Source organism: Falco peregrinus, chromosome 1, assembly GCF_023634155.1.
Source record: "Falco peregrinus isolate bFalPer1 chromosome 1, bFalPer1.pri, whole genome shotgun sequence".
NCBI classification, from domain to species: Eukaryota; Metazoa; Chordata; class Aves; order Falconiformes; family Falconidae; genus Falco; species Falco peregrinus.
In genome coordinates this window covers 15,823,542-15,848,745 of record NC_073721.1, presented here as the reverse complement: position 1 = coordinate 15,848,745, position 25,204 = coordinate 15,823,542, and the positions used below count along the sequence as shown (strand labels likewise).

Sequence of the window (25,204 nt, the reverse complement as noted above, 5' to 3'; positions counted from 1 at the left end):
AGCCTTTTAGTTGAGGAAAATAGCCTCTAGAATGAACGACACAACTCTATCATAATTAGTCATCAGAAAATCTGAATAAATATAAAACTGCCATGGAGTAGGAGGCAGGCATATGTGGTATTCAAAACACACAGAGTGTAAAATGATGTTATTGTTGCCTTTAGAAATAGTTCAAAGTAGTCTGCATTAGAAAGAGCTGATAAGCAGAATGACAAAAGCTTGTTTCATGAGTGATTCCAAGCAGCAGTGGTTTTCTGATCAGCTGATGCTGCAGCTATTTTGGGTATTCCACAGATCATGATTACATACACAGGGAATGATTGGAGGCAGCAAATATGGTAAGTGAGCCAGGAATCCTGGGACACGCTCTGTTACTAACTTAATAGTCTTACAATCACTTGTCCTTTGCCATTTAAATAGCCAAGGGAAGTCTAACAAGTGACTGTGCTTAGTTCCTTTAAAAAAAAAAAAAAAAATGGAAACCACTTCCTGGAGCTACTATTTTTAGCAATGGTGCAGTGTCCAAAGTGTTAACTAATTGAGTCATCAGGTTTCATATCTGGCCAGAGAAAATGGCAGTGGAAGAGGGAGAATGCTTTCCAGAACAAGTAAGCATTTGTGGATTCTGAAATAAGAGTAAAATCTGCATTTTGAGTTTCTTGTATTAGTGTTTTAAGTCTTTGATTGTATGAGACAAAGCTGGATGTAGGAAGAGGTACGTTTCGGCTTGTTTGGAGTATTTTGTGTTCTGATGGTTGCATTATGGTATAGACTGAGGTAGTAGTCAAATGGTATATGGAATTATTTGCTCTCTCTCCTTACCAATGGCTATATTCTGTTCACGACACTGTAGAACACACTGATTAAAATTGCAGCAACATTTTGCAATGTTTTATTCTGTGATCAGGGCCTTAAGTAACCTAGATATATGTAACAATTTTGTTCACTGAAATGTTTTAGCAAATCTTGCATATTTTGAAAAAAAGTGAACTGAAATCTGTGCTTTTAAGCCGTATGTATCAAATAATACACAACCTCTACTGACAATCCATAGGTCAATTAAACTTAAAAATGAACCGGCTGTAGTGTTAGTAGTATGCTAGTAGTGGCCTGTAAGGAGGCACTGTAAGGATACCTGTAATTATCACTCTTACTCACAGGGATAGTCCCAGTGACCTCCAGGTTGCTTCCTATGCTATTGAAAAATTCCTCAAGTGAGTAAGCTGCTGTGAAATTACATCTCTCTACTACGTGAACTAGGCTCTGAGGTACTTTGATAATAGCTTGAGTTATCCAGATCAGTTTAAAAACACAAAGTTAAAACAATTGTTCTCCAGGCTGCTTTACTGCCCAATTAAAATGCTGTGTTCCCAGGAAAGCGTGGTATTGTGTTATTAGTATTGATGAGTGCCAAGTTTTGTGCAAGAGTTAATTAATGGCAGTATTTTTTCCAGTTAGAGATATTAGTGATGGTAGCACCCACCCATTTAATAGCTAATTTCCATGTCAGCAATAGCTTTGTGCTCTGAAAAAATACTGCAGTAAGTTCTCTTAAACTTGTACGTTGTTGTTTACTTGCGGTCAATGCAGGACTTGGCTGTTGTTCCCTCTTAAAAAACATCTTTAAAACTCTAGCTGGTTTCTGGTGAACGCTATTCTTGTTCATAAATTCATTTCCACTAGTAATTTCAAAACTACAAAAATATTTATTTGGCGAATTTTCTTTGTGTAGCAATTTCTTGTAGGAGAAGGTTTTGTTAGATTCAGATGTTTCATAGTATTTGATTAAACTCTATTTTATTTTTTTTTAATCCTGAGAATATTATTTACTCTGTGCTGGATTTTTTTTTTTTTTTTTTTTTTGCATAATAATATCTGTCTTTAGGGTGATAAACATCTTTGCTGATGGTTTATATGAGCCCCAGTAGTATAGAACTCAATGCGGTCCTGCTATTTCCTGTGTGCAACAGTTTGGAGAGTACTGCGAACTGAAAATCTTGCTGTCCTTGAGCTGTGGCATTGGGAATGTGCTGGTCTGCAGTATGCTCTGCCTGTCTGTGTTGCAACAGAATGGTATTTGCTCTTACTTTACAGGGTTTTGTTAGAAGTTGCATAGAAACTGATCTTTCTGTTAGCATATACATTGTTTATTGAAGGTGTAGTAGCTAGTTGAAATGGAGTTGAGCAATGGGGACGGGGTACAGTATGTATTTGTTTTGTGTGGTTTTTGTTGATGTTTATGGTAAATTCTGTTTTCGTTCCATACATATTTAAATCTCCTATAAGTTGCCATGCATGTTTTAGGTGTAAAAGAGAAACAAGATCTACTGCACTGCACATTTTTCCTGTAGATTTGCTATTCAGAAGTGATATTTTAATTAACATTGTATACTAATGTCTTATTCTATTGTCAAATGCTAGGGGAGATTGCTCTACAGGGCTGGTAGGCAGTACGGTTGGCCATAGCTTATTTCCGTAAGTGTGTAATGAACTGATCTTCACTTTAATGGTTAAACTAAACACTAATTCTGTATCTATGTTTATTAAAATAGTAAAGTCTTCTAGCTGAGTTTGAAGAGTGGTAATTCATTAGTGAAATACCCGTATTTTCTTCAATTAAACAATAATGTATTTTCCAAACATACTTCATTCAGATGCTAAGACACTGGTAATTTTCAGATCAAAATAAACTGTGAAGTCTGGTTAAGGTGAAGTAAAATGGTCAACTAGTTCTGTTGGTTTTATTTTTATCAAAAAAATCAAAGTCCCTCCTGAGATACTCAGATAAACATGGTTCTTCCGCAGAATTCCAACTCTCTAGGGCACAGTGGCTTTGAAAGCCAGAAAAATACTAGTTCAGTTCTGTAACTGAAAAGTGAACATGCAAAACTGGCACCATCTAATCTGCAGTGATTCATCTGTACATATTTTTTTCTCACTTTAAGAATAAAACTGAGCTACGTTATCTTTTCTTTCCCCCTCTGTTCATCTCGAAGACCCCATAGAGCTAAGATTGTTCTCACTGTTACTGTTTTCATCCTGTTTGTACCTGTAAATGCTGGTCCTATCCTTTCCCCAGTGGTGCTTTAGATACCTCCTTTTGTTTCAAAACAGAATCTTGTATTTGGAGTCAGAACTTGATTCTAGTTTAAAACTCTTGATAACAATTGCAGGGCTCTGATTTGTAGTTTTTGCTCACAGATTTTTTGCTTGGGCTGGGAAAAGCAATTTTCTCACTGGAATCTAAGCTAATCCTCAAACTTGGAACATGTGGAGTGAGGAACAAACCACTTGTGAACTAATTTACATTTGCTGCATACACCATTAAATACATTTCATCTAAACAGCCCCAACAAATGCTATCACAGAGCTTTCCATGCTATTGCACAGATTCACAACAGTGAATGTCAGTGTTTAATGACAGAAGAGGAGGAGGAGAAAGTGTTGGGAAATGTGGAGGTTTGTGGCTCTCCTGTGTCCAGCCACACAGCACTGTTGCCCACATCATAGCGCATCACGTCCAGGAGAAAGACAAGCTTTCATCCATGTTTCTAACAGTAACAAACAGCAGTGTTAATTCCTGCTGTGGTTTTCTCTGACTGTCCTTTGTGGTTTATAGTAATATGGCTGATTACAGAATGGTTCTGGAGTTACTGGGTCATATCCACGACAGCAGAATCACATGGAGAACAAGATATAGCAGATTATGGTCAGCAGGGAAATTCAGCTCCTGTAGAAGAACATGGCCAAACCAACACAGCCCAGAGTATTCACTGATGGTATTCCCCAGTAGGTCTCATACATATCCAGACCAAGATTAAAATTGTCTCGTGCCAGGTTGCTCAGCTCCTGCATTTGAGAACTGTTCGCTCTCCTCTGTGAAGTTGCCCTGATGAGTTTATGAAGTGCTAGCTAGGTTTTTCTCCTTCTGAATAACCAAAATTACCTCAGCCAGTCTTTGGCTGTAGGAAAATGTTCAAATCCTTAGGTTCATTGGTTCTGTTAATTCTTTCTCATATCAGGGCCTATGTATTTCACAGCAGATCTACAAAGAGGTGTCAGGACAGATTGTTCTGTGAATGTTACAAGCTCGCCTAAGGTAAACTGCTATGACGAAACTCATGTGATGCCTCTAACCAGCCCTGCAGAACTGAACGTTACCAGGTTTACCTCTGTGCTGTAAATCTTGCTCCAGAAGTCCCCTTAGTGCCTGAAAGCTCTTTAGGTAATTTCCACCAACCCTTCAGATTCTGTATCTGTCACATGAACTACATGGGCTTTTCCAGCCAGAGCCTTTCTTCAAAAAGGTGTTCAGCTGCATAAACTGGAAGAGGTTCTTTGCTTCTGCCAGAGGTCATAATCCCTGCTATGGAAACCTATGCATTGGCACTTATAAACTGATACAGGTTTGTAATTCCTGTAAGAATCCTGAGCAGTGTGTCAGAAAATTTAAAACTGTAGTAGGTAGCTTTAAAATTAGCCGTTCAAATGCCTCTTAAGCCTACAGAAGTGTAAACCTTAATTTTGTGTGGGAATGGCAATACTTGCAGTGTGTTTCTTTGTGTATTTTTGCCACCTCAGATATGGCTGAGCAGTTATTGTCAGTCTTTCGATTTAATGTTGTTCAAACTTCCGAAGAAGAAGTATTTAGGTTTTGAATGAAAAATGCGTTCAAAAGCAGGCATAAAGTGGAAAGGCAGAGATCAGGAAACTTCTTAATTCACTGTACTGAAAGCTCTTAGTAGATTGTATATTTACAGAAGAGGTTGTGTAGCTTGTCTATGGTTCCTATAGCTTGTTTGCTACGGTATTTTCAGGGAATATGTATGTGCGTTATGCTTCCACTGACATGCAGTTTGCTCCACTTTATAACCAGTGACTTCCACTTCACCATGTCTGATTGAAGCATACTTACACAATATTTTTCTAGTAAGCTCATTTTGAGCGAATACAATCTGTCTCCCTAAAATCAGCAATATGATCTGATTTAGGTTTATACTAAGTTTTTTCCCCATCTGAAATTATAGATAAATGAATACACTTTTAAAAATGTTTTGAAGAGTTTTGCTGAACTTTTTTCCTCTCTTTTATGGATCCTGATTCTAAAATCAGATGTACACAGAGAACAGGAGGTGGACTGACTGCCATAATTCATGCAGTGATCTGAAGAATGTGACTTCAGCATGGAAATGGCTTTAAATTTGAGCCTGAGATGTGCTGAAATTATCTCCATGCTCATTGGGTAGTCAGTTTCTGAAAGAAAAATAGCAGGGAGGAGATCAATGGCATCTCGTCCAGCTTGACATATAAGAGAGTTATTATCTTCAGGTGAGTATAAACATAAGAAGAAACCCTTGAAGCATATCCAGCCTTTCTCTAGCTCTTTGTGACTGTGGTAGCAGTTATGAAAGGCAGTGATTTATTTCTCATTTGTAAGTGTATGATAGGAAAACTTTAGAGAGAGATGAGTCACTACAGGCTTGGGAGTTTCTTCCCAGAGTTTGAAATAAACTTCCAGAAGTTGAGGCCGTCAGCCTGCAGACTGAATCTTGAATTTTAGATGCTAGAATCTTTTGCCTTCAACTGTATAGGATCTTTTTCATTGATTATATATGTGAGTTGGTTACAAAGGGCCTGGTTCTTTGCCTGATTGTGCACTTCTGATGGAGTACAGTGATTCACTGGTGATTTTACTGGGTTTAGAATCTTGAACAGGGTGTGTCCTCATTTACCTTGTCATTCAAGTTTGTCTTTTCATACAGGGCAGTCTGATAGCTGTAAAGTCAATATTAAAGGAGTCTTAATTTCCTGTTAAAAGAAAATAATTCTTGTGATTTGTTGTTCATGCATACTTAATTTTTGTGTGTGTCGTGCGGAGGTACATTGATTATGGAGTCCTGGAAAATCAGGATCTTGCTTTTGGTGTTACTAATTTAATGCATTTGTACTAGTGATTGTGTTCATAAATTCTTCAAGTGAAGCTGACACATCAGACTTGTGTTTCAAAATCTCAAAACCCCATCTATGCAAACTGACAAAGAGTATTGGAAGTAGTGTAGAACCTCACCTCCTGTCTGAACTTTGTCCCTGTGGGACGCGTTTGATCTCAGTTCAGCTATTTTCTTTTGGGTTGTCAGATGTTAATTTTTTTGGAATTGCAGTTAAATTGTTCTGTTATCTGTGGTGACAAGTAAATAATATGGAGATAACAGCTTTAGGGGTGTTTTCAACTTGGATGTTATCTTCAATATGTTATACATGTTACATATGGATGTTAGGCAAGTGTTTCCCATCTAACTCTGTGTCTGTTGTTTGTGCCTTGGAAACCACAAACCCCTTTGCTCTTTGTAGAAAACCAAAAGAATAACAGTAAATTTTCATTTCTACCTTCTGCTTGAATTTTCTTAGGGAGCAGTCATTCGGGTATCTAAAGACACCCAAGGCTGGATTAGTTGCACTGTAAATCTCAGGACTGACTAGATTTATAGTCTGCTGAAGTGGACTGCATGCGTAAAGTCTAAGCAACTTACACAGTAAGAAAGCGGCATCACAGCTTCACAGAAGATGCTTGTCTTTGCAAGCAAACAACTTGCTCTAGACCTCTTGACCTCTTGATGCAGTTAATGGCAGTGATAAACACCACTTTTATTGGAAGCTGTGAAATGTTCTTGTATGTACCAGCCTTAACATCTCAGGCTCTGGGTCCTTTTCAGTCATCTTCCACTCCAATACAGATGGTTCATTTTCAGTGGTAACAGTGAGTGCAGATTCAGTATTTTGCCAAGATAGACTCTAAATGGGTAGAATGGCGCAAGTGATCTTGAAAATGGTATGTACTAAACTTGCACATCAGAGACTTAACTTGTCTTGTGGTCCAGGAAGGCAAGACTCTTGTTTGCTTGGATGCTTTCCTGGTTTGGTCAAGGATTTCTAGAAAGAAGTCGCTGAATCTAAAATGCATTTTCCACTCTGTTTTGAACTGCTTAAATGTGTGATTTTCAGGAAGTATTTTATTTTCTCTACAATTATGTTAAGATTGACTACTGTACAAGAATAGACCCTCAGCTGTTGCAAATACAGTTGATTATAGATTCACACTCAGTTTTTGTGGAAATATGAGGTGGTTTAGTCTCCACTGGTGTGACCACGAAGAGTGGTTTCACGCAGCCTGACACCAGTGTAGTTTTTTAACTTGTGGAAAACATCATAGTTACATAGTTGGAATAGGGCTATTTGTGGGGACAATGCAAATAGTATAAGATTTTTGGCTGCTTTATCATGCACAATACAATAATATGATCAAATAAAGGTAATGATTAAGCTGCATGATAAGGCAAACAGAGGGATTTGTTTTGGTTTTGACCAATAATTAAATAATTTCTTATTTTGCAACCATATTCAAAATTGCTGGCCTTCCCTAGCTGAAAGGTGTTTCCTTTGAAATTGTCAGACAGTTGGTATGGAGCTTTTCCTGTTGCCCTGTGGTTGTGTTTAGGGCTGTGATTCCAAAACCCTCTCTCTGAAGGATAATTAACAGCAGAACTGCAGATAGCAGTTGGCCCCAGGCAGTCACATTCTTATCAGAAGAAAACATGTATGGTAGTATAGCATGTAAAGCAGGAGTACAACCGCAGCTGTTTGCACAAAGATCATCATCTCATCTGCTGCAACCAGCCCCCTTTCTAATAAAGAAGATACAAATGAATTTTTTTAATACAGATTTAGTTATGAGGTAGTAGGGAGATAGAAAGGACACAGCTGCTTGGAGGATAGATGAAAAGTCTCCCCAAGAAAATGTTCTGGCTGGTTTATTTCACATGGTTCAGATGCTGCTATTAACTGGCCAGTATAGTTTATTCAAAATGAGGTTTCATTCCTTACCAAGTAGTGTAAAATATTTGCTTGGGGGAAAATTGTAAATTAACATAGGAGCAAAATCTAAGAAATGGCAAGGACCTCCAGTCTCTAGTGGAGTGCTTAGTGCCCATCAGAATTGAGATTTACTGGGGAAAAAAAAAAAAAAGTCCATCAGTTGCAGTAAGCACACCCTTATCAAAATAAGCAAAAATGTTATAATCTGTTCCTCAGATCATCTCACTCTGCTGCAAAACTAGTTCTGTTGAGCACGTTTCCAAATGGAAGTAACATAAGTTCATCCCTTAAAATGAGGTCATTGCCTCCCCCCTCAACAAATGTTAGGCATGGTTAGCATCTTTTTGTTGGGACTCAAGCCAGAATGCATCCTGCTCTGGCACAATGGGAACCTGCTGGGGGTTTCCCTTCACAACAGCTACTGTTAAAGATGGAGTGAAAAACAAAACCCTGCTCCCAATGTGAAAAAAAAGACTGGATTTTTAATCTGAAAAAGAAGCCACTGTAAGCAGAACACAAAGGAAAGAGAGATAAGCATACTAAAAATGCCATCAGTATGGGAGGGGCCTGTGCACATTGGAAATAATGGCTTTGCACTTTTGAGAGTTCACTAAATAATACATATCCTCTGTTTTCTGAGAGGACCCCATCTAGTCTCATAGAAAAGCCAGGCCAGACCCTGGGGTGATGGTCAGTGAAAATTTCCTAATAGTTTTTGTCTTTACTCATGCTAAATAGTCTTAACTTCACTGGGAGCACTTGGAGAACAAGAGAGTAAATATGTATTTGTTAGTGTGAGTCAGCATCAGCATTTTCCGTTTTAAAATGGAGGCTTAATTAAGATAATATCCAAGTGACTTGGGAGTTAGTCTTTCCTGTAATAGAAATATCCTTAACTCATGTAGCTTTTCCTCAAAATGGGGAAACAGTTTTCACATCTTATCCCTGCGTGTCACAGGTTGTGCCATCCATTATGTGGCAGGGCTGGAGGACCTTAGGGTAAAGAAGGTTTGGGAAACAGAACTGCTACCAGCATGGGTTATTCAGCCTCAGCCTTTTTCAGAGACGTCTCCAGGATGAAGGCTGTTGAAATGAGCTCCAGACTGGAAAACCTGTTGTGGGCTGCAGGCAGCCCACAATCTGCAAGCTTACCAGCCTGCTGTACATTAGAGAATTTAATTTTTATAGCATAGTACATTAAAGGGAAATACACAAATTTAAAAGAAATATACATTGCATAAAACCTGCATTCGTTAGCCAATCACCTGCATTTATGCATTTCTTAAAATTAGAAATAATCCCTTTTTTCTTCCAAGAAAGTATGGGGGTAGAGGGGAGAAGTCATACCATCTGTGAAGAAAAAAGCTTGATATTATGCATGCATCAGTACTGGTGCTCTCATAATTTATTAAATATTGTCTGAATAACCATTTCAGAACTAAATGCTGTGCACAGGATATGAGGTCTGTCTCTCCAAGAAGTGAAACACTTGCAGGAATCTTGAATTTTAATTGAGTCTGGGTATAGAGATTGAAAGTTTAGCATCCCCAGAGAGCACAAGAGGGAGCAGGGAAAGGCTTTGGGGACACAGCCTGACAACAGGGATCCTGTCCAAACGCAGAGGAAGGGCTTCAATCTTTGTGGCTGACTGCAAGAACATCTAAGATTCAGGGTGCTTTGATGTATGTCCCATGCCTGTTGTTCTCTTGATATTTGTCAAGACAGTAGAGAATCAAAAGCCGATTTTCATCTTCATTTCATGTTGGCATTGATTAAAAAAAAAAAAGAAAAAAAGAAAGAAAGAAAGGGATCTGAGTAGATTGCTAGCTTACAGAATGCCTCTCTCCAGAATACTGGGGGTTAAGTAGTTAGTAATGGAGAAAATTTTTATTAGGCCCTGTTAAGGGAATTTCCTGCAGACGTGCTGGCTTTTCAGATGCCAGCTAGCGTGGAAAGTGGAAGTGGGTATGTCGAGAACAGATACCCACAGAGGGGGCAGTTACCTGGGTGGGTGTCCTGAGTGATGGCTGGAAACCTAAAATCCTTTATTCCCTTACTTTCCTTTTTAATGCATTTAATAACAGGTCCTTGATCAGTCTTTTACATGGGCTTCCAGGTACGATGGCAATTCAGATAAATAATTATTTAACATTATTGTTACGCTTGTTTGATCTTTTAAATCCATCGGTGATTAGAGCTTAGGCTTGATGCTGCTCCTGTCTGTGCAATCCAGAGGCAATTACAGGCTCTATCAGGGATTCCAAGAAGTTTTGTTTTAAATGAAACAATGCCAATTGGAAATGACATTTTTCTACTTTGCTGTGGTATTTAAAAAAACCCAAACCTGAACTGAGGCTTTAAATAGAAATGTAAAATTGAGAAAATTTTAGGTTCAGAAATGTGAAAGTTTTGGTTTGATGCTTTTGATCATTTTCTACTGACCCCTTTGCATAGCTTTTGTAAAAGTTGGATAGTGTTCATCAGTTCTTGTGGGTTTTGGAAATGGAATGTCTTAAAAACAAGGGTATTCAAGGCATTTTGCAAGGTAGAAAAAACTTGGAAGCCTGGTCTTTACCTAAGCAGGTCTGAAGTAATGCCTTAGGTATAGAGAAAGTGGAAGCTGGCAATGCTGCTTCTGAAGGAGCTGGAATTACTTTTGGTTTCCAAAGATATTGGTGCTCTCTTCTCTCTAATGTTATTGCTTGTTTCTGCTTACGGCAGAGACTGTAATGGATGGAGAGAATCCCAGAAGCCCCACTGAACTTTTTGCACAAGTGTACAACCTCAATCTGTTACCCTTCTGTGCAAATCTCAACATTTCTGTGCATGGTGGCCCAGAAAGGGTGAGTTAACCAGTGTGCGGTGAGTTAACCCTGCCTGAGGGCTTGGGAGCTTTAGCCAAAGCCAGAAAAAAAGGTTTTCCCTCTTCTCAGTGCACAGGGATGTGTTACACCCTGGCTGCCAAGGCTACTCATGGAGTTTCACACACTAGCTCACATCACGTTCAAGTAACTGGAAACCAGTAAGGTGGAAACTGGAAGTGCCAACTCAGATCAGCTGAGGTGTGGTAGAGTTTGTGTGATCCCTGGCATAGTGTTAAGTGGCAGCTTCTCTGGGTGCTTCCTAGCTGTCATTGTAGTGTCTGCGCATATTGGCGCTGCTTTTCTGTATGGTGCCCCTTGTGCTGGGAGCCTGTCCCTGCCTGAACAGCGAGTCCAGGCTGATGGGTGAGTTGGGTGCTGTGCCCGCACCCCACCAGCCCTGCCACACAGGTGGCAGCCCGGCTGATGATGTCAGTGATGCTTCTGGATATTTTGAGCAAAAGGAGTGAGTTTTGAGTGGTGACTGGCAAATGAGGGCATGCTTTTTGCTTGAGGGATTTCAGGAGTAGATTTGTGCATCACTTGCCAGCACCTGAGCTAGCTTGATCTGAAACATTTTTATATGTCCCCAGGCTGGAAGTGGGACCTAATATTTGTCCATCCTCCTGTTAGTGAGCAAGTGCTTCCAAAAGAAGTCCTGAAAAGATACAGGCATTGCTCTCCCTCTACAGTGAAACAGCAGTTAGCTGTTAATGTGAATACCAGCTATCACTCCTTCTGCCGTCCCCCCTCCCCTCCATTTTGTCTGAGCAAACAAAAAGGTTTAAATGTTTCTGAGTATGAGCAGTGTTTCTTGTCTAGCGTGCATTAATGTGACTGGTGGGAACTGATTTTCCATAGCAAGCTTCTCTGGTGCATCCCTTCCCCACTCAGAAGCAGCTGTAAACAGCTGATGTTAATTATCGTCCACCTGCTGACTATGCCAAACAGACATGCCATTACACTGTGACAAAAAAGGCTCCCAGTCTATTAAGTCCTCCCTCATACCTTTAGTAATGCTGATAAAATGCTGACCTGTTTTTTACCCCAGTGGCTGCTGTTGCTAAGCACCGAGAATATGACCTGTCTTCTGTAATAATCTGCATTGCACAGTTCAGATGATCTTCCAAATGAAAGTGTTTTACTGCACCTCTCAGGGCAGCTATTCTTCCCCATAGTCTTTTCAGTTCGGACCATGTAGTTAGTAGCACACCTTGTTTTTTATAAAGCCTAATTAAGCATTTGTATTTGGTGACTGTTTTGTTGGCAGCAGATCGCAGAAGTTGATTTGTAATGATCACTGTGGTGTGCCTGGAAAATAATGATTAAGAGCAGAGAACGCTGTAAGGTAGTAAATTACCATCGCAAAGTGGAATGCCATGTGTGTAAAACTTGGGAGAAAATGAAATCCATAAGTAATTGTTCTGTCCTTGGAAGAGAGAGCTTGTTGTATTGAAAGTACTAGTAAAATAGTCTTGTAGCTTGTACTGGCACAAAGAAAGCAGAATCCATACCCACTTACCATTTTGCTGTCATTATGCCCAAGATTGCTTCATCAACCTCACAGGAAAGTAACTTCAGATGAGCTTGAAGCATTGCTCGAACGGAACATCCAGTTTACAGTAGTTGCATTGACAGGAGTGGAGAAAGATCTATAGCAAATCCAGAAAATGGGGAATAATAATAAAATTATAAGTAACTAAGCCTTGGTGACAGGGCGTTTTGTACTTCTCTCAGCAATTACTGCTTTCAATTTTTTCTATGAAGATATCTGTTGCACTCTTTTAGAACCTTGAGGGATCGTAAGGCACTTAAGGTTGTAGTGGTGTAAGCCTGTGATGAAATGATACTGGGCAGGGGGAAGAAGACTATTCCTGTTATACCAATAGAGAAAAGGACATAAAAAAAAATATGTTGACTGCCCAAGATGCCAGGGAAAGCATCAAAGATTATACAATTTGTCCCTCTTGAAAGCTAACCCAGTTCATTCCACTTGCTCCAAGGCAGGATCAACATTATCTTAAACTGTCCTTGGTGGATATTTGCATAACTTGTTAAAACCCTCTGGGGATGGGAATTACTTTCAGTGACTCTTTCACGACTTAACCATCCTTTCTGCCATCCTTATGTTCAAGCTGAAGTCATCATAAAGCAAATTTGCACAGCTATCTTTAAAGTAAGATCTGAAAAAAAAAAAAAAAAATTGCAGCTTAGATAATAGCACTGCACCTAGGGATTTATGGCTACTTCACTGAATGTGGGCAGATATTGTAAATATAACGTGCCATAAAATGCGAGAGGATGGAGAAGATAAAACTAAATGTAATCATATGTTAGATTTCAAAATGCCTTAATTTGTAGAACCGTGTTTTTTCATTCAGTAGTCCAGTCCTTCAATGTGGAGTATTTTGGATCTTTTAAGATCTGTTGTGTGAGATTTCACGGTACTGGTCTGATCCGTTTGGCTTGGACATTAAAAGGTTGTGTGGCACTTGTGGAAAGAGCAGAGTGGTTTCCATGGAGTCCTGTCCTGAGCCTCACCATGTTTGTCTTCCATGCTGTGTACCAGATGTGTCCCTGGCTACTAGCCTTGCATGTTAGACAGTACTGCATAATTCATTTTTATATATGAAGTCAAATCTTGTGCTGCCTAGTCAGGCAGACAGCCTATTTACACCAGAGAGTTTGCATAAGCAAGGAGTGCAGGATTTGACCCATATTTCATAAGGCAGTTTGGCATCCTTTCATGTCTAGTTAAATGTATGTACAATATGTTGTATCATTAGTAACTTCTTTGACAAGGGAATATATATTTTATACTGTGCTGCAATTTTTAATTGGGCCTTTTCATTTTTTCTTGCAGTCTGACACAAATGCAAGTTACCTGAGAGCTGCTCGAGCTGGCAACTTGGAAAAGGCTCTTGACTACTTAAAAAGTGGAGTGGACATCAACATTTCAAATCAGGTTGAAGAATATTTTGATCAAATTTCCTGGATAAATACCTTTCTCACTATTTCTTCAATCTCTCTTTATATTTGCACTTCATGTTGATGATAATTTCTGTGGATTCTGATGAGCCATGTTTACATGTTTTATCCAATTAAAATGGGGGGATTACCCTTTTTTTTTACCCAAGACACAATTTCACTTCTATTTGGAGAATGTTGTGCTATTTACCGTTATCTTTCATTCCATTTGTATTACATCAGATCATGAGACAGCACACAGAACTTGAGACCCAGAGCTAGTATTTCCTGACTTAAATCATTCTCTTTCCTTATAATCTAGTTCTTGTAAAGTTTACATGACAGTGGGTTTTGGAAGCAGTTCTCTCACTGGGATATAATAATTTGTCCCTTGATATGTTTGCTATGCTGGAAAACCTTTGTCAATTTTTCCCATTGCTTTTCTTCTTTTCTTTTCTTTTCTGTTTTTTTTTTTTAAATCAGAATGGGTTGAATGCTCTCCATCTTGCTTCCAAAGAAGGACATGTAGAAGTTGTCTCTGAACTGATACAGCGAGGTGCCAGTGTGGATGCAGCGACAAAGGTCAGTCAGGCCTATCTAATTGTTATCTTGTTCACATTGATGGCGTGGGCACAGGGTGTCAGCCAACTGACAGACATTTCTGCAGCACTAGTTGCCCATCTTCCACTGGTGGAGTGGTCTCAGTAACTCTTTAATAGAAACTTTTTAGATTATAGTAAATGCCACAGGTTACTAGGGATGAGATTTACTGAACAAATTGTAGATTCCTGTCTTGGTTTCTGTCCATGTCTTCTAGATTAACTTACCCATTAGAAGTATTCAGTAAGAGTATACCATTGCAAGAAATACTGTATTTTAAAGTGGAATATATTCTTGATAGTATTGTCATGTATTCAAGCTCAGGTTTTGTATTTTCAAATATCCCTGTCTCTCACTCCAGAAAGGAAACACAGCATTGCACATAGCATCCCTCGCTGGACAAGCAGAAGTAGTCAAAGTGTTGGTGACAAATCGGGCCAATGTCAACGCACAGTCTCAGGTAAAGTGATATTTCCCTGTTTGGTACTATCAAAAGCTTTGTTGATATTAAAATCATTCTACACTTATAAATGATAATATTAGTAGGTGTATTTGTCAGATCTCATTGTGTTAATACTGGTCCCTGAAAATAGGGTTTAATAGAGTCAAGAAGATGAATGTAATTCTGCTAACATAAAAAAAAACCCCAAACTAACCTCCTTTGTCACCTGTTCCACACACGTAGGTAACCAACATCAGGTGCAAGGAAAAAGTTGAAACACACAGCTGCCATTTTATTACTGAAGTAGGCATTTTAGTGAGTGTAGTGCTGAGTTCATTCCCACCTTGTAACTCAACATACAATTAAAACTTCAAATTCTTCCAGCTCTCCCCCTTCTGCTCTACCCCTTGCCAGGTGGTCAGAGTGTACCAAGAGGCATCATGGACATACCAAGACTTGTCCTCCCCCACAGGCATGACAGCACAATGAAATCCCAGGTTGTGTTCAGGTCTTTCCCCACATAGAATGTCACCCATCAGTAGGGATTAATTCTGAGTTGCCCACCTCATTCATCAACAGAGGAAACATAGATATGACATCTGTTTTAAGTTGTCCACAAGCCGCACACCCCTGGAGTTGAAGGAAGTGGAGGCACATCCAGGGGTGTCTGCAGGGTACTGGAAGTGGTTGTGTAAGTCAGCCCAGCAAAGCATGTACCCTTCCACCTTAGATCTGCCCTCCGGTGTCCTATAAGCTGTTAATTGTTACAGAGTTAGAAGAGATACTGATAGAACAAGACAGCGAGAGAGAACTTGTTCAAATTAGAAGGATCCTGTTTTGCATAATTCAGTGTCTCAGTCTTAATTGAGCTCATCCCCTTTCCTTGTACAAAGAGGTACTGCAAGAATATGCAGAGCCTTTAAGTTTGGTCAAGTCCTTTGAACGAATATTTAAGTCAGTTACAGAAAATTTGAAATAAGGGAAAACAGTACTGCTGTTAAGAGCAAAGCAGTCAAATGAGTCAGAGAAAAACTCTGGCTCAAAAAACGCATAAACCACAGATTGTTGAAAACCAGGTGCCTGTGCCATAGGAGGTGTCCCTGCATGCCTGCCCCATTCCTGTTCTCCCTTCTGAGGGGCTGGCTGGTAGGCAGTGTCAGAGAAGGGATCAGATTAAGAGATTGTCATCTTATCTGGCCCAGAATTGCCATTCTTCTGTATTACAAAGATGTGGGCATGATAGAAAATATTTGCTAAAAAGGGATATTAAAAACTTTACATTTTAAAGAAATACGGCTTTTTCTTTGGTCTCTCAAAGAATATGAACAAAATGTTTAAAAGAATCAACTTCAAAAAATGTCAGTTATTTATGATTTCTGTTTCATGTTTCCTTCACCTGGACAAAGAAAATAGGCAGCTCAGTTCTCCTTTCTTACTCTTTTATACTAGCTAGATACAGCAATATTTGTTTTCAGGCACCATATCATTTTTTTAAGAGAACAACAACAACAACAACTAGTTTTAAGTAAAATCTTCCATGTCTGTTAGGAAGAAAAACAAAGCAGAAATATTTCCAGTGGTTTTCCTGTTAAAGAAATTAAGATGGCTTTCAAAGGATCTTTTCTGCTTGTGTTTGAGAACTTGTGTATTCAGCCCTGAAACTAAAAATTATCTGAGATTGTAAACATCTTATATAACTGCATTGTCCAAATACCCTAAGGTTTTGCCACATTACCGGTATTTTGCTATCTTATGAAAATTAAAGATTTCCCTTGCCCCCATTGTGGATGCCTTTGACATCTTTGCTTAAGACGTGTATTGCCATTCTGCACCAATATCTGGCAGTGAGATACCCCAGCTGGGGTTAGTCTTTTTGGGAGGTCCCTGGAGCTCTCTGCTACCAAACTGCCTCTGGACCAGTTTTGTCTGTGGTGCTGAGCATCACTTGAGACTTCCTAAAGCTTAGAATAAAGTTCTGCTGAATTTGTCATACCCACAGAGAGACTACCCAAAGAATTTTTTTGTTTTCTTTTGTTTTGTTTTTCTTTTTTATATTGACCCTATTTTCTGTGAGTTTGGCTTTATCTCCTCTTCCCTTGAAGGTAACAGCTCTACCCTGCTGACAGCACCAGTGTTAGGGACGTAAGGTTTTCTTTAACCAAGTGTTCCTATCCTTAAAAAGAAAAAAAAGTTATTTTTTACTGAGTCTGAATTTTGTACCTGTTCTAAGGGCTACTTATTACTACTGAAGATAGAATACTTCTCTTAGGCTTGTGGCTCTCTGGCAATTTCAGCCCCTTTTTTAAAGAGAGAAGAAAAAGCAAAGTATGGGGAGGAAAGATGTTGAAAACCCTACAGTAATTTAACACAGAAGAGAAGGTTCTGCTCTGTTTCCAAATGCTAACAACACTTAGTTCTGAGAATTTTTGCCTGTTACTTTCTGAACTAATCATTAGGAAGAGGTTTTCTGCTTCCTTTCTAAGTGCAAATGTTTGAAACTAAAAAAATTAATCTTTGTTTCCAGCTGAGTTAGTAAATAGATATTGAGTATGTTGTGAAATGATAGGGGAAATGCCATACTCTGCTGTTCACTATAATAGTAACCTGTAATATGACATATTAGGTATTTTAGCAAGCGCTTTCAGGCTTCTTTGTTTTTCATTAAGCAGAATTTTGACTCTATGATAACTAAACTGTTAGGTCTTGGTTCTGAAGAGTACATTAACACATTGCTAACTTTAGGCTTTGGCTCTGGTAGGATTTCAGTGCCTGCTTTATGCTTGTAGCAATGCTTTCCTGAATAGAGACCAAATTATCAAAATACTGGAACAGTAACTGACCTTGCAGCCTGTGCAAGCCTTGTAAACATGTGGTTTCACAGCTGCTTAGTGTCTTGTTGATGGTAAAGTTCCTCATGGATCAAACATCCAGGTCACACCATTTCCTCTCCAACTGTCCTTTTCTCTGACCTGCTATTTGTCTCTGCTGCCGGGGAAGCCTGCATGCTCGGCCTCGGGTCACCTGGGCTCTTCTGTGTGCTCTGTGCTGGAAGTGTGCCCTGCAGCTCTGCCCTGTTGCTGTGACAGTCAGATGTCTCTCAGCTGTTTTCACTGCAGCTACTGTAACTCAGCCAGAATTCACTGCTATTGGTTTCTCAATAGGGAAATGGGGAATTTCCCAATAGGGAAAGCGGGGTTATGGTTTCCCTTCACCTCTCCAGAGCTCGGAATGTTGATATTCTTTCTTTGATGCAAATATATGGCCAAACTCTTCTCAGCTCATCTCTGTTTGGCTCCATAGGTTTCCTGGGAAATCTAGGTCAGTGTCCTTTGTAACTGCTCTAGCTGAATTGCTGAGCTGTTCCCCCTATGCCTTCCACCCTGTCGAAATGTCTGCCCTGGCTACATTGCAGACATGAAACGTCAAACCCAGTGATATGGAAGCACTTCCTGAACTTTTCTGTTATTTAAGGCAGATGAAATCTCTCTTCCATTTTACTTGTTGTTTTTAACTAGCTCTTACCTCCGGTTTTATTTTGTATTTATTTTCTTCCTTGTCCTCCCCACCCTCTCAAGTAATCACCAGAAGTGGTGTGTGGTAGAGCAAGAGGTCTGGGGGGATCTTAGGAGGGAGCAGCTGAAGTGGGAAGCTGCTGCCCCCATTGCAGCTGACCGTGTGAAGTTTACTTAAAAGAAGCCTGAGGTTCACAGAAATCACGATGCCATGAGATCTGGAAGATAGTGAGAAGAAGACAGTGCCCTAACAGAGCCCAGTGAAACCAGGAGGCCAAAAGGTTTAATGGCATCATCACCCTTGCTGGTACCATAAGGAAGGAAAGGGATCAGGCAAAATCCAGCAGTGGTATGTCTGACTAATTCTGGAATGCCAGGATAGATCAGAGGAGAAAGGGATTGTTGTTCTTATTGCTGATGCGGCTTTGGTTGCTTTTGCAGTGCCAAACTGCTTAGTCAATAGTATATGGACCTTTTAATTTGTTACTGTAAGATGTATTTACCACTAGTTTACAATTCTGTTAGACCGAGGGACATGCAGTGCTATACAAAAGTAAAGCAATTTCATGTGCTTTATCAGCAACTTTATAAATTCCTTTAGAGGTATCTTGATCCCAGGACAGGTTTCATGACTTCGTTTTGCTGTTTTTGGTTTTGTGAGTGATGTCAAAGCTGTGAATTTCAGAAATGCCTAGAACAATAGCGAAAAATACATTGCCTTAACGTTAGTCGCTAAAAATTCAATTCCTGAAAGGCTGTGACCTGTATACAGTAAAGACAAAAGTATTGACTGTGAGGGGAAAGCACTTGCCAAAGAATGAGTTAAGCTCTGCAGCCTCTGATACTTGTATTGCATTGATTGAAATCGCTCGCTCAAGCATAATTTGAGAAATGCTGTAATGTGGTTGGAAACACTGATAAACCTCTGTCTCAAACTACTGAGAAGCAACGATTCTCAGATCTCCTGGTGCCTGAAATATGAAGTAGCTCAGTGACCACAGGCAGGCTATGCTCAGAAGGCAGCTCTCTGAGGAGACAAAAGGCATAAGTAGCTGGCACAAGCGAAAGAGTAGTCAAAGCTAATGGAAGGAGGCGAAAAAATTGGAGAGCATTCTGAAAAGCCATCGCTTTTACTTTTGCTACAGACTTGGATTGTATTTGCCTGTCCATTTTGCATTTCCATTGCTGTGGCTGCATTTACTGGGAAAAATAACCCATTTCTACCAAATGGTCTGAGCAGACTGGTTTTTACTTTAACTTCACAACAGATATAAAAGGAAGTATTCTTGCTTGGCTGTGGGAATTGTATCGGGTCAGCTGAAGGATTTCACTGTGTCCTTTTAAACAATATTATCCTTCTCCTACCTTCACTTAAATCAAGGGAGATCACACCATCAACTGGCATGTATGCACACAGTTTATTTAGTTTCCTCCTAATCTACCTGAGTTTTGCAGATTTGTGGTATGTATGAAATGTTTGTGGAGTGTTTACACTCTTGCTTTCTTATTTCAGAATGGTTTCACTCCACTGTATATGGCAGCCCAAGAAAACCACCTGGAGGTTGTGAAGTTTCTTCTTGACAATGGTGCCAGTCAGAGCCTTGCCACAGAGGTAAAAGTTTGAATTTCACACTTTATGAACAAAGTAAAACATGCTTCAGCAGTGACTCTTGCCAGCTTATATCAAGCTAATCTTTTATGTTCTTTCTGCAAAGTGTGCTAATGAATACTGAGTAACTGGCTTTTCAGCAATTTAAACCATCTTTTGCTATTTCTAAAATAAAAAAATGACTTTAACTAGAAACAGTTCTAAAAATAGATGTGTTCTTAGTCATAACTGGTAATCTTTCAGGGTAAGTGCTCAAGCAGGGAAGCTGTGTGCATAATATAAAACTTCTCTGTGCTTTCATTAAAAATAGTGAGTAATGTGGAAGGCAACCATAAAGCAAGAACAAGTGTTTACCTGCTTTGGAGCCAGCCTGGGATATCAGGGAAAACCCAGGGTTACTTAGCGCTTGGAGCATTTTCTGAACTACATTTATTGCCATGTTGGTACCCTCTCTGTAACACCTAGTTATCCCATCTGGTCCTGCAGTGATAATTTCAAGCTGACAGAAAGATGCAAGGTCTATCCTTGAACATGGTCTGTGGTCTTTCCAGAACTTCTTATTTTTTGTTTTAGAAAGTAATTCTAACTCAAATAAGGCAAACTGGAAGAAAAATAAAAAAGCAGATATATTAATAGTCATAAATATACTGCACTGAGATAGGTTTTTAATCTGATGAATTTTCAGTTGTCTTAATTCCAGTATTTTACTACCAAAACCAAAAAAGTACTTCAGTATGTGCTCTCTGTAATATTTATTAAATTATGATCTCTCTAGCTGAACTGATTCCATGAAGGAAACAATGTTTATTTGAAAAAGTCCTACTTTTTTGCAAAATATGAAATGCAAAATTAGTTTAATGCATCCCTGTACCTCATACCAACTTTTTACTTTATACTGGTTTTAGTTTTTTGGGTTTCATTTTGTTTTTTTCTGGAGTGTGCTTTGCCCTATGTTTTAAAGTGTGCTTGCTAATTATAGTATTGATATCATGGTATTTGCTTGCAATTGCTTTTTGTGAGTTGGCATCTTCAGAGAGCATGTGGTGGAAATGTGTTCTTGTCAGTGCTAATACTCTTGGTCGCAGTTTGCTTGGTCTTGGTACAGTGGCCTCTGCACACACTGAAATGATGGGCAACTCTCATCAGAGTTAAGAAACTGGGATGATGACACCGGGAGGTGGCAGCTGTTCTGGGATTGCCATGAAGTGCTCCCTCCCCTTTGTCCAATGCCTTTTCCCTCTGGAAAGGAGAAAATGTGTTCCTTTTTTTTTTTTTTTTTTTTTTTAATATTATTGTTACCAGTGTTTTTAACAGAAGAGAAAGCCCGATGAGAAAAGGCAGTGTAGATGGCCAAACCACTTTTCTCTGTAAAGCAGCTGACTGCCGCTGCCATTGGCTGTGCAAATAGACCAGGAAGCCAACATCTCCTGGGCACTAAGGCGTGGGCTGTCGAACTCGAGGTTTCTCCAGGCAGGAGCCTCTGTATCTGCAGGTACAGTGTAGCTGTATTGCCAGAGCCCTCTTGTGGGGATGCTCACAGAGTTTTTTGGCCTTCAGAGCTACACAGCATTTTCCACACACTGCCCTGCTCTCTGCCTACACTCTGAGGCTGTGCAGCTGTTCCACCTTAGGAGCCACTCGTGGCCCAGGACCACAGCCCAGAGCCCTGCCCCACTCCTGGAGGATGGTGAGCCAGGGGCCAAGGGGAAGACTGTGGTTAAACGGGTTTAAAAGAAGTAATGAAATAAAAAAATCTAGTTAGTACCCAAAGAATTCAGGTGATTTTTCTTTTTTCTTTTTTTTTTTTTTAATGTCCCTCCCAAAATTTTGAAAAGAATGCTCATTAGCAGAACTCCTCCTGTTTCTCCTAAATTGAGGCCTCTCTGTTTGGTAAGCCAGAAAGAGAAATTCCTTACTGAAAACATTATTTTTAGTTCAAGAAGTTAACACCTGAACTCTGCTCTTTTGACTTAGGGTAAGGACCTATGTTTTCCTGTGTCATTGCTACACTTTTATTTCACACTTACCCAGTTTCATCATGACAAGCAGTTCAAAAGTGAAAGAAGATGTTTACCTGCTAAACTGTAAAGAAGTTTGGTAATATAAGCTTTGGATATATTGACCGAGAGTCAAACGTAGTAAATATCACAAGTAGAACAATACACATTTGTGACTTTTTGAGTGATTTATGGGTATTATCTTGGAGAAAGCCAAATGTGTTCCTGGATTGGGATGCCACTTAAATGTTTGGAAATGAGCAGAATCTAAATGACAACTCTTTCATTCTTTAGTTTTCTAAGAATCCATAAAACTAAAATTATAATAACATCTCAGACTGTACTTTTCATGTGTTTGAGGAATGCACTCTAAAATCTGTTAAGAAGAAATCTGTTTTTCAGGTTTCTTATTCTGCACTACTTTGGTTGGCAATTTACTAGTCTGAAATGAAATAATTCTAAGAGGATTGTTCACCACATCTATATCATTTTTCTTAAATGGAAGTTGTAGTAAAATAATTAGTGTATTGAGAGAATGTATTGTTCACATTCAAGTATTATAAGAATTTAAATCCACATATATATTGAAGGATAGAGCTGAAGTGTTGTTGGTTGGTTGTTTTGTTTTGTTTTTCCTTAAAAAAATACAGATTATAACCTATATCTGTGGGGGGAATGGATGATAATTTGCTATGGAGACACCACTAACAATTCTAATTTTAATATTTCAGCTTTTTATACCTTTTTATATAATCATACACTTTATGATACACACAGTTATTTATGTAACTGTTTATTTCTGAGTAATTTCACACTTTTTTTCTCAAGTCTCAGTCATTTTTGTTTGCTTCTGCTTTGTAATTTTATGTTTAAGTCTGGAGTGCCAGATAGGTGTTTTGAGCATTTCAGGCCTTGTTCACCAACACTTTACCCTAATTTTAGTGTCATTGCAGGGTTCTTTTAAGTTGCACCATGTTACACTTTCCATTTGGATTTGAGCCAGTACTGTTAATAATGCTGAAATGTCTTCCCTTCTGCTTTCTGCCTCCTGGAAAGCTTGGAACATGTGTTGAGAGTCTCCATTGTATGTTGCAGGATGGTTTCACGCCTTTGGCAGTAGCTTTGCAGCAAGGTCATGACCAGGTGGTTTCATTGCTGCTTGAAAATGATACGAAGGGAAAAGTCCGTCTTCCTGCCCTTCACATCGCTGCTCGCAAGGATGATACGAAGGCAGCGGCTCTGCTCCTGCAGAATGACCACAATGCTGATGTGGAGTCAAAGGTCAGTTGTAAAAAGAAAAAAGGTTTGATATTATTAAGTGCTGACCACATGTATTACATCCAGTGAAATTTCCCTTAGTGCAAAGTATTTTGCTGCAGAGTTACACCTAACTTTCTCTTCTAGTGTGTGATTAAGAATAACGTTTCATTTGCTTCCTTTGCCTCTTCCTTCCCCATTCCTGTTTTATTTAAATCAGGGTTAATTTCTCATGTAGAAACTTTGCAAATGGAAAATAATAAGCAAAATATTATTAGAATTATTTGTTGCGGATGAAAGCCACTCCTGCAGTGGTGTGCCTATAGGTACTGTACAATTAAGTCATTTGATTAGTTGTTTGTCCAATTACTACTTTAACAACTTTGGTAAACATGTAACAATTAACATTCAAAATACTTGATCATTCAGCTTCCATTCAGTCGAGCTTCCTTTGTGCGCCGATTGTGCTGTCATCTGAGCTGCCATGCCACGTAGCAGTCACGAAGCTTTTTGCATCCATATCACCAGTGGTGAACTAACCGTTCATTTTTTCCCCCTCTTTGCTTCCAATTGTGTTAACCTAGATGATGGTGAATAGAACAACAGAGGTATATATAAATATATATATGCATCATCACTCCTCCATGACTTAGTGCTGCTGCATCATTTCTTCCTCTTCCTTTTTGCATTGCCTTTTATAGGATAGATACGTGCTTTAGATTAAATGGAGTAGCATGTGCTAGAGAAGACTGTAGTTTAGATAGCAGGGCTTTCTGCAGCTGAAACTAGGGCTTAAAAGTAAGAGTAAGTGTTCTGGGGAACTGCCCTCATAAAAGAGCCATATTACCCAAGATGGAGTTTTCAGGGATTCTCATGGAGCATGTGTTTATCAGATGTGTTAAGAGCTGCAGACAACCCTGTCATGTTGTGCATCCAGGTCTGATTTTAGGCTTCTGCATGACACTTACCTTGATGGTGTCAGCAAATAGAATGATCTGAGAGTGATTTTATATCTGCAAGACTTCCAAAGCAAGGCAGTGGCAGCTAGCATGGCTTGCTAACAATTTAGAAATGCATATAGTTCCCATAAGGTTTCATACTTTGCAGGACTGATGGAATTGCTGCATGTTTTAGCATTATTTTAAAAGGAAGTAAAACTACTTAAATATGAAAATAAGTTGCTGAAGTAATTTTATCACTAAGGCATCCTCTAATTAGGGTGGTGTCTGAACATAACCCGATGTGATTGCCCACAGTGGGAGAGTGATCTTTATGGTACTAACCCTTGGAAAAAAAAAATCCATATTAATAATTTAAAATTGTCTTTGATGTTGTTTTCATTTGCATCTACTTTGAATTTATAAAAAACAGTTATCAAATACCATTGAATGGCTTGTAGCTGAACTTCTGTGAAGAATCTCTAAGAGATTTAACTTGCAAGACTGACATAATACCAATGACAACTAGATCTTTCTAGTTAGAAATTAATTTCTCATAAAAGACAGATCATTGCTTTAATACTCAAATGTTTTGCTGTTGTTTTTCTGGATTAACTGAAAGTTTTATCCTACTTCTGGTCTTCTAGAATAATTATGTTAATTTTTTTTCCCCTCCTGCATAGCAATATGATTTTATTTAGACTCTCTGAGAGTCTATAAATAAATGTCAGTGAATGAAAACTAGTACAGAATTGGAATGGTGACTTGCAGCAGACTCCTATTACTAGTTTTTGTCAGTGATGTGATATAAATTTTAGAGTACTAATGAGATATATAAAAAAAAAAAGGATCTGTTGGTTTTGTTTTGTTTTTCCAGAGTGGGTTCACTCCCCTCCACATAGCTGCTCACTATGGAAATATCAATGTAGCTACGTTGCTGTTAAATCGAGGTGCTGCTGTGGACTTTACTGCAAGGGTAAGTGTGAAGTCTTAGTTATGCTTAGTTTGCTTAATCATCACTTTGAAACACTTCTCCGGTGAAGGTATAGAAAGGTAAGTTGCTCGTGCCAGCTGAGGGGCCTGGCCTGACAGCTCTTGCTCTGTTACCATACAGTGTTAAAGGGGTTTTCCCTGGGCTGCTGAACTGGA

General features: G+C 39.1%; 1 protein-coding gene across 18 annotated transcripts in view; it reads left to right on the top strand.

Annotated features, from left to right (window-relative positions):
- Nucleotides 1–25,204, top strand: part of ANK3 (ankyrin 3) — a 374,109-nt gene that overhangs the window by 212,006 nt on the left and 136,899 nt on the right. For 12 of the 18 annotated variants that reach the window (XM_055793683.1, XM_055793688.1, XM_055793692.1 and 9 more), the window contains 7 exons: nucleotides 13,597–13,698; nucleotides 14,184–14,282; nucleotides 14,662–14,760; nucleotides 19,768–19,866; nucleotides 22,956–23,141; nucleotides 23,702–23,725; nucleotides 24,933–25,031. In XM_055793683.1, the coding sequence (XP_055649658.1) occupies nucleotides 13,597–13,698; nucleotides 14,184–14,282; nucleotides 14,662–14,760; nucleotides 19,768–19,866; nucleotides 22,956–23,141; nucleotides 23,702–23,725; nucleotides 24,933–25,031 (708 nt within the window). The remainder of the gene's footprint in view (nucleotides 1–13,596; nucleotides 13,699–14,183; nucleotides 14,283–14,661; nucleotides 14,761–19,767; nucleotides 19,867–22,955; nucleotides 23,142–23,701; nucleotides 23,726–24,932; nucleotides 25,032–25,204) is intronic. The other 6 variants (XM_027785924.2, XM_055793693.1, XM_055793684.1 and 3 more) reach the window with 1 other exon arrangement.